The 13,296-nt window shown below is 42.4% G+C and overlaps 1 protein-coding gene across 1 annotated transcript; it reads right to left on the bottom strand.

Annotated features, from left to right (window-relative positions):
- Window positions 1-2,410: 2,410 nt before the first annotated feature.
- Window positions 2,411-3,313, bottom strand: LOC130998621 (uncharacterized). The gene is made up of 3 exons (XM_057924034.1): window positions 2,970-3,313; window positions 2,625-2,727; window positions 2,411-2,553 (listed from the first exon to the last, which is right to left on the bottom strand). Exons 1-3 carry the CDS (start codon window positions 3,309-3,311, stop codon window positions 2,411-2,413), a joined length of 588 nt encoding a protein of 195 aa, XP_057780017.1. The 5' UTR covers window positions 3,312-3,313.
- Window positions 3,314-13,296: the final 9,983 nt, after the last annotated feature.

The following is a 13,296-nucleotide window of genomic DNA, read 5'->3' as shown; positions in this document are numbered from 1 at the left end:
ATCGGGCCGGGCCATTCTCGGCCCATTTTGACACCCCTAGCAGAGGCCATTCCTTTTTGGTGATTACCTTTTCAGAGATGTCGCATCTCCTACTCTTCAAAGTAGCCGTTCTCACCAAACAAGGAACCTCGAAGATTGAAGCCTCAGCCCAAGTTCAAATTACTGTCTAACGGAAGAAATCTTGAAGACCTTCTCCGCCAACGGATCTATTCAAGACGTCTCCTACAAATAGCGCTCGAAGATCACTTCAATCTTCACCGATTCAACAACATAAGCTGAAACACTGCCAAAATCTTTACTCACCTTAGAGCCTAAACTCTCCAAAGTTTGAATCGAATAAGAGAATCCCAAAGCCAAAAATCAGTCACTGCTGATTACACATATTCTCTTAGACCTTAGGCAGACTTTGTTTATCCAAAGCCTAGGTCAAACTAACTCCAAAGAACTTATTCTTTGAAGTTTAGTTGGCAAGTTTTCAAACCTCTCTTCAACCGACCGAATTGAGTGTTTGTGTGAAAAAAGAGTTCAGAAAGGTGTTCTGTCTCCGTAAGGTCCTGGTGCCCAGTGCGTGCTAGGAGTGAGAAATCCAACAAGGTATGTTGGTACTGACGATTGGATCTTCAGTTGTTTCGGTTGTGTGCACCCGCAAGCACACGTTCAAGTTTGCTGTGCACCCGTAAGCACGAGCATCGGTTTGCAGTGCACCCGTAAGCACTTGCCAGTGAAGTAGTTGGTCTGATCAATCGATCGTGGATGTAGGAAGTGTTTTCCGAGCCACGTAAAAATCTCTGTGTTGTTTACAGCTTTCAGTATTTACTTTCTTACTTGTGTTCTTCCCTTCGTAAACTAAAAACTGATTAATAGCAAAGAGAAACCCAGTGACTGACCATGTGCTTAACTCACAGGCTATTGCAAAATAAAAGTTTTCCACTGCATATGTTATCAGTCTAACTGATCTATCTTCTGATAGTCAGTAAGATTCTTAACATCTCTTTTTATCAAAGTCGACTGAAGCCTTACGTGCATCAGTTAAGGTCTTTTTACTTAACTGATAACTCCCTACTGAAGAGTATTCAGTATCAGTCGTCAACCCTATTTTGGTGAAAACTCTTTTCTGTGAACAGGTTGTGTGAGTTTGTGTTTGAAGTTTTGTTTTAATCTCTTGTGAACATCAAAAATAGCCTATAGGTGTATTTCTCTCCCTCCCATACACCTATTCGAGACCCTCCAGACCTAACAATTGGTATCAGAGCAGGCTGTTCGCAAGAACAATTCTGTTTTGATTAGGTTCTACTGAACTAGATCCTTTTCCTTAAAGGTCTCGAAAACCTTTTTCTTTTTCAAAAAGTGCTTATTGCTTTTCCTATCTGTTGTTTTATGTTCTCTCTTTTTATATGGAGACTAACCACAGCAGAGTATCCTCACTACCTATGTTTAGTATTGAAAAATACGACATATGGAAGTTTCGGCTTGAAAGCTTCCTCACCGCCCAACATTGCCGAATGTGGGAAGTCATCACCAGTGGACCCATCATCATCACTGAGGTAGTCAAAAGAGTTCCTCTAGATCCATCTAGAGATCCCTTTGATGATGTCCAGATCAATCCAAAGGCTGACTTCACCACAGAAGAAATGAAGCAAGATGAGCTTGACAACCTCGCCAAAAGCATCATCTCCGGCACAGTTCCAGACAAGCACGTCACCAAGATCATCAAGTGCAAAATTGCAAAGGAGATGTGGGACATTCTTGAGGGAATGTGCATCGGATCCGAGGAGATAAAGGAGAACAAGTTATCAATAGCTTGTCAAAAATTCAACTCATTCCTCATGCTCAAGAATGAATCTGTCGATGAGATGGAACTCAGATTCAACCAGATCCTGAATGAAGTTCAATCCATCTCGAAGGATAAGTACACACAACGAGAAATCAACTTGAAGATTCTTCGAGCACTTCCGCGAGGAGATTGGCAGATCTACTCAGTCGCTCATCAAAACAAGCCAGGATTCAATCGGCTCCCGACGAACAAGCTTTTCTCTGATCTCTTGGCAAATGAGTTCGACATTTAGAGAAATCTTGGAACAAAGAAGGCTGGAGGATCAGATGAAGATGGTCCATCAACCTTAAAAGGAGCTGCGCTGAAGGCTTCAGCAAAAGAAAGCAAGAAGCAGTCAAAGGAACCAGCGGAACTCAAATCCGAAGACTTCTTCAGTCAATATGCTTTGTTGACTGAAAGATTCAACAAGATGGAGTCTACGTTTTGCAAGTACAGGAAGTTCCACAAGCAGCACTACAAAGGAAAAGAAAGAAAAAGCAAGTCCAAATATTCCACAGACAGAAGCGGAGAAGGAAAGTCAACTGTTTTTTACTTAAAAAATATGGAATGCTTTGGATGCAAGAAGAAAGGGCACTATCAATCTGAATGCCCTGAGTTGACACAGTCTGAGTGAAAGGAGATGAAAGCCAAGAGAGAACAGAAATTTGCGAAGAAGAAAGCGATGGTTGCTGACGATGCAGGATCATCCGAAGATGCATCAGAATCATCTGACTTCAACTCTACCAGCTCAGATTATGAGAGCCAAGCCCTGATGGCCAACGACACCGAAAGCGTGGCCGATAATAGCCACCAACCATATTGTTAGCACCAGATTTTACATGGAAAAGATCAACCTCCACATTAACCTCCCAATGAGCTGTTTTCTTTATAATTTCTGCTGCTTCTGTCACATACTGCAGCAGAAATCAAAAACAAGAAATCCACGTTTCACTCAAACTCCCAAAAATCATAAATCTATGAGGCCATGAAACATAAAAAAAATAATACATTCGAATCTTGGCAAAACTGAAGAGACAACTCTATAAAATCCAAACAAGTTTTCGAGCATACATCATCCATGTAATAAAACGTGCAGAATAAGATTCTAAATAACAATAAAATTGAAAAAGGCATAAATGAGATGGCAAGAGACTACCTTCACTGCACTCTCCAGAGCATCAGAACCAACAGTATGCGGGCCTAATTGAGTCAAAGCTTCGACGTGTTTCATGGCCTCATGCTCCGAAAACCCTCTCTTTCCGACATGCTCGAGTGCCAAGGGTACAGGCAGACTCTCAAACTGGTAATGATACACACCCCAAGCCCCATATATAACCAACACAAACAATGTAAACACTACATAACTTGACCTCTTAGCAATCAGAGCTACATTCTTATCCTTCAACGAATTTTCCCCTTCTCCACCACTATTTTCTTGATTTGTGGCAGAACTAATTGGATTAGGCTTCAAAGAAGCACCTTTAGCCCTCTGTCTCATCTCCCCTCTTACTCAAAAACTCCTTATACTAATAACTTATTGGTGTTTACAGGAGATCTCTCAGAATTTGGAGAAAGCTCAGTCGATGAAACTGACGAGTACGATCAGCTCATGACTGATCACTGTCAGTTAAGGAAGATGTTCGAAGATCTTCTCAAGCAGAATCAAAAAATGGAAAAGGAGATCAATGAAGAACGAATCAAGAATCAAACAATCATCTACTTTCCGGATGAAACTTGTCTTGATGGACTGATCATGGAAAACAGTCGACCGGAAGAAAAGCTCAAAATTTCTTCATCAGAATGTGATAGAGCGTCTCATGAAATCAAAAGGCTCAATCACAAATTGGAAGAAACAGTCAAGGACTACATGATCAAGTCTCCCATGATGACCAACTTTCCTTCAAAATCCCTTGTTGAAAGCATCGGAGGAAAGGTTGCTCCTGCTAATAAAGGAAATAATATCATGATCAAAGAAGCAACTAACGCTTCTGAAGACAACACTTCAGAAGAGTCAAGAGATCATGATATGGAAGAGACTCGGAAGCGAAGACTGATGGCAAGAAGAAATGTTCCTCCTCCACAAAGCTACAGACGAGCCAAAGAGGCCCCCAATCAGTTCATTCTACTGAGAAGACTGGAAAGCAAATTTCAGTCAAAGAATGGGGAAGGAACATCGGGACTGAAATAGAATCTTCCTCACCAGTCCAGGGGGAAGAACAACAGAAGCATTCAGAAATTGAAACCAGTTCAATTCCGAAGAGAAGAACATCCATGGAGACAAAACTATGATAATTCCAGACGAGCCAAATGTCAACCACGACGGCATGCAACTGGACATCATAAGACTCATGTCCCGCATCATCAGTCAAGAATGACTCACGTATCTCAAAGGAGATACTCAATGGAGCAAAGGAGACCTCAATACCGCACCAGACAAAGCTTCTACAAGAGTGAGGCTCCCAAAAGGATAGCTCAACAGAAGATAGCTCATGTGCCAACTGAAGTACCGACTACTTCAGTCAGACAACCAGCAAAGCGCAAGAGATCAGCACCAAGACCAGTTCTGAAGCAGATATGGGTTTCAAAAGGAACACGAGCTAACAATGAAGGACCCAAACATTGATTGGGTACCTAAATTAACTGTTCCTTGTAGGGCAAAAATAGGAAACACAAAAAGAAGGAAGATGTTAAAGCTTCGATCAGAACTTGGTACCTGGATAGCGGCTGTTTGAAACACATGACGAGCTACAAAGAATATCTAACTCAATATGTTGAGAAAGCTGGATCAAAAGTTGCATTCGGAGACAACTCAATCGGAGAAACAAAAGGCTATGGTGTACTCGACATGGGTAACGCCAGTATCAGTAATGTTAGCTATGTTTTTGGACTAAAACATAATTTGTTGTCTGTGAGTCAATTTTGTGACAGCGGATTCGCATTGAAGATCAAGAAAGATGAATTCACTGTTAGAAACAGTCAGAAGAAGGTGGTTCTGAGAGGGATCAGACAAGGAAGTCTCTACGTCGTATCATGGGAAGATAGCCCTCCAGAAACATATCTCATTAGCAAAAGCAGCTCGGAGCTCAACTGGCTATGGCACAGGAGACTCAACCACCTCAACTTCAAAACTATCAACAAACTTGCTAAGCATCAACTGGTAGAGGGCCTACCCTCTATTGTGTTCCAGAAGAAGCAAGAATGTGAAGCATGTCAAAGAGGAAAGCAAACTAGGACACCATTCAAATCAAAATCAGGACACTCCTCTGGAAGAATTCTTCAACTACTTCACATGGATCTGTTTAGCCCAATCTCTCCCAGAAGTTACAACGGTAGGAAGTATACCTTAGTTGTCGTGGATGACTATTCTCGATATACTTAGATCATATTTCTCTACAACAAGAGGGAGACACTGCTGGAATTGCCAAAGCTGCTGAGAAGACTAAGCGTTGAAAAGGAAGTCAACATCATCGGCATCAGATCAGATAGAGGGACTAAATTCCTCAATGCCGTCATTCGTGACTACTGCGAAGAGTGAGGAATCAGTCATCAAACTTTTGCAGCTAGAACTCCTCAGCAAAACGGAGTAGCAGAAAGCAGAAACATGTCGTTGAAGGAAGCAGCAATGACAATACTAGCCGAATCAAAACTCCCTTTGAAGTTTTGGGCTGAAGTAGTCAACAACGCTTGCTACACTCAAAATCGCTCCTTCATCACTCAAAGACATGGGAAAAACCCATACGAGCTATGGAAGAACATGAAGCCTTCAATCTCATACTTTCATGATTTTGGTTGTCGGTGTTTCATTCACAACAATGACAAAAGGAAGTTAAACACATTCGACAGCAAGGCTGATCCAGGAATCTTTCTTGGATACTCTGGAACTGAATGATCCAGCAAAGCCTATTGAGTGTTTAATTCTCAAACTCTTTGTGTTGAAGAAATACCACATGTTATTATTGATGAGTCTACTGATGATTTTAGGAAATAGGAAACTGAAAGAAGTGTTGAGAACACTGAAGTTTCCAAAACTGAAATGAAGAACACCGAACTTTCTACAGTCTTAGTATGGGTGATAACACTCATGTTTCCATGGTTTTTAATGTTCATATGATGATAATTTTATAGGAAATGGAGTGCTGGATGATTGTTTTGTGCTTAATTTGCTTTATCTTGTGAAACATGATTCTTACTCGAACATTGAAGGAAATTTCAGGATTATTGAGTTCGAATTTGGAAAACTGTGCTGAAATAGAAGTTGTAGATCGTCTCGAGAGGAGTTCGTGAGCGCAAACGGATCATAATTCAGAGTTTGGACGAAAAAGGTATGGCTGAAACAAAAATGTCGCGCGCAGCAGTCAAAACTCAGCGGTCGACCGCCGAAAATGGGCATTTTGAAGAAGAAATTCGGCGACCAAAACGGCGGGCGCCGTTTCAACTGCCGAAATCTCTGTTTCAGTTTTACGCTGCGAGTTTTAAATTCGGCAGGCACCGAATTTGGTGATTTTTCAGCACAAAAACGGCAGTCAACTCGGCGACCGTCGAATTGGGCGGGTTTGCGAGTTTTTCCATTTTTTAGAGTTCTTCTGGGTTCCAAACACTGTATTTTACCCTGACACTTTAAATAGGTCCTATTTTTAACCTATTTAGGGTTCCCAACTTTATTGTTTTTAGTTCCCAGTTTTTGTTTTTCAATTTCATAGCTTTAGAATTTATTATTTTTTTCCAGTTTTCAAGGCTTGGATCAAGATTGAAGATTCAAGCTGCTACAATTGTTCTACTTTCGGTTTTATATAATTTAGTTTTTACAATCGTGTTCTTTTTAATTATGTTTATGTTTTCTTTTGCGATGTCTGGGTAGTTCTTTTATATGAACCTAGGGTTTGTACAAAGTTGATCTAATATGTGTGTTTCATTTGTTGATATCAATTTGCCTCCCAACTTGTGATTTATGATTCCTGGTGCTTGTTTTCTTGTGAATTACCTGATCAATAATTTACATGTCTAGCTGTTCAGTTTGAATCTTGAATGCGATAATTGTTCAGCCGATTCAGGAATGCATGATATAGTGTTAGCCTTGAGTCTTGAATGCAACAGGTGAAACTATAGGAAGCTATTCTTTATGTGCTATTTGGAGTTAATTTATTCCTTGGAGTCTTGAATGTGAAAAGGGGTAAATTAATCTACGTTCAAAGGTGTTCGTTAGAGAAGCTTGTGAATAATATAGTGATCTTTCATCGGGGTTGGATTAAATTGGTAATTGAATCAATAGGTTGAATACAGGTGTTTGATTAGCGATAGTACGTTCCCTAGGGTCAGAGTATTTTATTATTTGAGTTTTTATCCTATTTTATTTGTTGCTATTTGAGTTTAGTGTTAATCAAACCTTCCTACTTTCTGTTGCTTGTCTACTGTTATAGTCTGTTTAGGAGATAGCTAGAGTTGTTTCGTTGTGGCAGTCCATAAGGATACGATACTCGATTACTTGTTGCTTGTTACAATTACCTGTGTTAGTTGCAGTAATTTTTGCTGCTAAGAATTTAGTGATCAACTTTTTTGGCGTCGTTGCCAGAGACTGATTAGAAGTTGCTTTAATATTTTCGATAGGACTTTATAGTACTTCAGGTTTTTATTTGTTTTTATTTTTTCTGTTCTAATTTTTAAGTGGTGTTTTTGTAGGTTGCGTATGAACACAAGATCTCACGGTAATTATCTTTTTGAGTTTGATCCTGAAATCAACGCTACTTTGCGCAATATCAAGAAGCAAAAGAATCGAGCTGAGTCAGATACGATGGCTACCCCTGAGCAAATTCAAATTCGAGCTCTGCAAGAGCAGTTGAAAAAGTTGATTGATGAAAAGGAGGCTGTAGAGGCTCAGAAGCAACCCGCTATTAATGAGGCGTTCATACCGCATTATGTGTACCAGGAACCCCCACGAGTCAATGTTAACAATTTTGAGCTGAAAACGGGTTTGATTACAATGGTCCAACAGAGTCAATATGGTGGACATGCGATCGAAGATCCTAATGCGCACCTAGCGCATTTTCTGGAGCTATGCAGCACGGTAAAGATGAATGGTGTTCCCGATGACATTATCTGTCTTCCTCTTTTCCCTTTCTCGCTGCGGGATAAAGAGAAGTCGTGGTATCATACACTACAGTTGGGAGAGAATACCGTGTGGGAGGATTTGGCTCATGCGTTCTTACACAAGTTTCATCCGCCTAGCCTCACCTTGAAATTGAAGATGGACATCGTGCAGTTTCAGCAGTATGAGGGAGAAAAGCTGGCGCATACTTGGGAGCGATATCAGGAAAAGCTCAGAAAGTGTCCAAGCCATGGATTTGATGAAGGCACGCTTATGATCATGTTCTACAATGCCTGCGGGGAACGTACACGGATGCATATGGATACAGCTGCAGGAGGTTCTCTGCTTCAAAAAGGCAGTTCCGAGGCATGGAGCATCATTGAGAGTATGGCTGCTACGAGTTGCCAATGGCCATCAGAGAGAGCGCAATTGAAAAAGGTTGCAGCTGCTTCCAGTTCTGATCCTATTGCAGCAATGGTTACACAACAAGCAGCGATGGCTACGCAGCAGACAGCGATTGCTGCGCAGCTGGCAGAGTTGCATGAAAAGTTCAATGGTCTGACTGTTGGACATCCTGAGCAAGCTATGAGAGATCTCATATGCATAGAAAACGTAAATTTTGTCAATGGCCAAAACTATGGAAATTTTCAGAAGGTACAACCAGGAATGTACAACAGAGGGCAGCAGTTTCAGCAGCAGTATCAGCTAGGAGGGCGCCCACACCCAAATCTAGCCTATAGCAATCCCAACAATGCTTTGCAACCTCCACCGGGATTTTCTGTGTCTAGTAGAGGAGTCATCAATGAGCCGAAGAAGGATTCACTAGAGGAGATGATGAAGCAAGTATTGGTGAAGGTGACCGGGATGGAGGCAAACATGGGGACCAAAATCTCCAACATATAGCAAAAATTTTTAGCGTTGTCTAAGCAGGTGCAGATGTTGGAGACTCAAGTTGGTCAGATGGCTAACCAAGCAGCTGCACAGCACAAGCCAGGCCAATTTCCTAGCAACACTCAGTTCAATCCGAAGAGCCAACAACAACAGCCTCAGCAAAATCAGCAATGTCATTCCATCCGGGTGGTTGATAATTCAGTTGAGGATGAAGGTATTTCTGTTTCTCCCCCTCTTCCATTCCCGAGGCCAAGATTAGATGAGCAAAGTTCCAAATTTTTGGAGACATTTAAGAAGTTGGCTGTGAATATTCCTTCCGTGGAGATCTTGAGAAACAAGCCAAATGAAGTGCAAATTGTGAAGGCTGTGATGGACAAGAAGAGTGCATTCAATGAATTTGAGGAGGTGCTCGCAGTGAAAGAGTATCAGTTGCCTCCAAAGAGAGAAGATCCGGGCAGCTTCAATATTCTTGTGAAGATTGGAAAGTCATTATTTGAGAAAGTGATGTGTGACACCGGAGCAAGCATAAATGTCATGCCTCTCAAAGTTTATAGGAAGTTGCAGCAGGGGGATTTGAAGCCAACCAACAAGACAATTCAGCTTATTGATAAGTCTTGCTCTAAACCTCTAGGAGTTGCGAAAGATGTGCTTGTGCAGGTGAGTGATTTTTTCTTCCCAGCCGACTTTGTGGTGTTGGATATTTCGAAGGATCTAAAGATGCCTTTGCTGTTAGGGAGACCTTTCCTTGCCACATGTGGAGCAAAGCTAGATATGCAAAGGGGGACGATGACATTGGAAGCCTATGGGGAAACTGTGATTTTCAAGAAACCTCCACCAAAGGAAGTTCCCCAGAATGAAGTGATTAATTTGGCTGACAGTTTTCTAGCAAATTCGGAGGATGAAGAGGTTGAGAAGAATGAGCTGCCCAAGTATGAAGCCAAGAAAAAAACTACAAAGCCAAAAGAAGTTCTGAATTTTGAGATGTGTTTGTTTTTGGAGCATGATGGGGGGGTCTTTGAAAACTCATACCCCCAAGAAGAAGAAAGTGAAATTCTGGATTTTTCGGAACAAGAATGAGAAGGGGGCAATGCTTGTGGAGGATGTCCGAGCCAAGAGAAGTGTTTTGGTGGAGAGGGCACCCAAGAGTAGTGTTGGGAACCCCATGGAATATCATGTTCTATTTTGATGATACTAAAATCCTTAGGTTTTATTTGTAACAGACTAGAACTGTTTTGAACTCAAGCGTTAGAGTTCGTTTCTAGTTTAGTTAGCAGTTCTGAAGACTGAAGACTGAAGGACCGAAGGACTGAAGGACTGAAGACTGAAGATACCAACTGAAGTTTCAGTTGAAGAATCAGTTCAGAACTAATTACTTAATGCGTGCTTCGAGGACTCAGCAGACTGATACTAAAGTCAAGTATCAGTTAAACATTCTTCCTCGGACTGAACTTCCAATGTTCAAAGGAAGTTACGTGCTTACACAGTACAGCCGCATTAAATGCAGAGATCTCAGGATCATCCCTCTCTGCAGAGGTCATTCCTATTTGGTGGCTACTTTATCAGAGACGTCACATTTCCTGTCCCTCAAGAGAGCCGTTTCCACCAAACAAAGAACCTCGAAGATTGAAGTCTCAGCCTAAATTCGAATTGCTCTCCAACGGAAGAAATCTTGATGACGGTCTCCGCCAACGGATCTATTCAAGACCTCTCCAATAAATAGCGCTCGAGGATCAACTTCAATCTTCACCGATTCAACGACCTAAGCTGAAGCTCTGTCCCTCAAGAGAGCCGTTTCCACCAAACAAAGAACCTCGAAGATTGAAGCCTCAGCCTAAATTCGAATTGCTCTCCAAAGGAAGAAATCTTGATGACGGTCTCCGCCAACGGATCTATTCAAGACCTCTCCAATAAATAGCGCTCGAGGATCAACTTCAATCTTCACCGATTCAACGACCTAAGCTGAAGCTTTGCCGAAATTGCTACTCAGCCCAAAGCTTAAATCTCCCCAAAGCTTGAATCAAAGAAGAGAATTCCAAAGCCAAAATCAGTCACTACTGATTACATACATTCTCTTAGACCTTAGGCATATATTTGTTTACCCAGAAGCCCAGGTCAAAACTTGCTCCAAAGAACTTGTTCTTTGAAGTATAGTTGGCAAGTTTTTCAAACCTCCTTTCGCAAGAAAGACGCCGAGTGTTTGAGTGAATAGGAGTTCAGGAAGGTACTCTGACTCCGTGAGATCCTAGTGCAAGGTCGTGCTAGGAGTGAGAAATCCGACGCGAGTGAAGCGTGGGTACTGAAGTAAGGTCTCTTCAGTGAAACGGTTGTGTGCACCCGGTAAGCACACGGTTCGGTTTGCAGTGCACCAGTTAAGCACTTGCGGAGTGAATTGTTGGTCTGATCAACCGACCGTGGATGTAGGAAAAGGTTTTCCGAACCACGTAAAACTATCTGTGTTATTTACAGCTTTCTGTCTTTACATACTTATTTGTGTTCTTACTGTTGATAAACTGAATACTGAATAACCGCAAAGAGAAACCTAAGACTAACAACGTGCTCAACCGAGGCTATTACGAAACAAGTTTATTTCCGCTGCGTGTGATATCAGTCTGAATGATCTATCCTCTGATAATTAGAAAGACCTATATCATCTCTGTTTTAGGAAACTCGACTGAAGCCCTTACGTGCATCAGTTAAGTTCCAGTGACTTCACTGATAACTCATTACTGAAGAGTTTTCAGTATCAGTCGTCAACCCTGTTTGGTCAAAACTCTTTTCAGTCAACAGGTGTCATAGTTTGCGTGTAAAGTTTCGTCTAGATCTCATTCTTGAGATCCCTCTGTTTTTAGAGGAATCAATAAAAATAGCCTATAGGTGTATTTCCCCCCCCCCCTCATACACCTATTCGAGACCCTCCGGACCTAACAATTGGTATCATAGCAGGTTGTTCGCAAGAACAGTTTGTCTCTGACTAGGTTCTAACTGAACAAGATCCTACTGAGGGTGTTGTGTCATTGATCAAAATCTTTCCTCAAGATTCTTCTTGAGTTTGCTTGCTCCGTGTTCTCTTCTTGCTTCCTGTGTGTTTCTCCTTGTTTTCTCTCCAATAAACAGGAACAAGAAAGACTCCTCCAGCGACTATGTACACACATATTTTCGAGGAGTTGTTAGCTATTTTATTAACACGCCGCAAGTGTACGGGTGCAATTGTGTACAGTAGCAAGCAAGGTCGTATTCCACAGAGACTAATTATTATCAATGCATATCCTAAAGCTGAGGAGGTGTAGTCCATGCTTATGGCGCTGAGGGAAAGGTGTAGTCCCGCTCGGAAAATTGACCATCTTGAAATGACGCTAGGGAAACGGCATCCACCCCGGAGGACGCAGATGAGGTGGGAGTCGTCGGCCTTCCTCATGAACTCTCCACGATAACTCTCCTCTCTCCATCTCACGAGATCCATGGCTACCTTCAGAGGTAGTTTCACTCTTCAATCCGATGGCCATGCACTGCTCCTTTGCATTCACCTTGGCATTGTTTATGAGATTGCCCGACTGTTGGAGTTTGTTGACGGCGGTGGCTATTTGACCCAATTGGGTCTCGAACATCTTCATTTGAGTCCCCACAGCAACGGCATTGGACTCTAGCTTTTCCATCCTCTCGTCGGACTTGGAGATAAATTTCATCAGCAGCTCTTCCAAATTAGGCTTCTTCTCCTCATTGATGACTCCATTGGTGACAGAGAAGCCTGGTGGAGCCTGAAGCGCGTTATTCGGATTCCCATAAGCCAAATTGGGATGTGGACGCCCTCCATGATGAAACTGTTGTCCACTATTGTATCCACCCTGTTGCCCATGCTGAAAGTTCCCATAGCTTCTGCCATTGATGTAGTTGGCGTCTTCTACGCCTGTTGGGATCTCCACAGCCGGCTCAGGATTGCCAATAGTCATCGCATTGATCTTCGAGTTCATCTCTGCCAGCTGAGTCAAAATCAATGCCATAGGGTCCGAACTGGAGGTAGCAGCAACTTTCTTCAAGTGAACTCTCTCGGATGGCCATTGATAGCTCGTGGTGGCCATACTCTCTATGATCTCCATAGCTTCAGAACTCCCCTTCTTGAGCAATGAGCCCCCTGCAGCTGTATCCATGAACATCCTAGTGCGCTCCCCACAAGCGTTATAAAACATGACCACCAGAGTCCCCTCATCAAAGCCATGGGACGGGCACTTTCTCAACTTCTCCTGGTATCTCTTCCATATCTCTGCTAGTGTCTCTCCATCGAACTGTTGGAATTGGAGGATCTCCATCTTTAACTTCAATGTGAGCCCGGGAGGATGGAACTTCCGCAGGAAAAGATCCGCCACATCCCCCCATACCGAATTAGCTCCCAGCTGCAAAGTTTGATACCATGACTTTGCCTTATCTCGGAGTGAGAATGGGAAAAGGCGGAGTCGTATGATGTCATCTGGGACTCCGTTCATCTTGACGGTGCTGCACAACTCCAAGAATTGCG

This window comes from Salvia miltiorrhiza, chromosome 8 (genome assembly GCF_028751815.1).
Source record: "Salvia miltiorrhiza cultivar Shanhuang (shh) chromosome 8, IMPLAD_Smil_shh, whole genome shotgun sequence".
NCBI classification, from domain to species: Eukaryota; Viridiplantae; Streptophyta; class Magnoliopsida; order Lamiales; family Lamiaceae; genus Salvia; species Salvia miltiorrhiza.
Note: the sequence above shows the minus strand (reverse complement) of the source record. Positions and strands in the feature narration are given on the sequence as shown.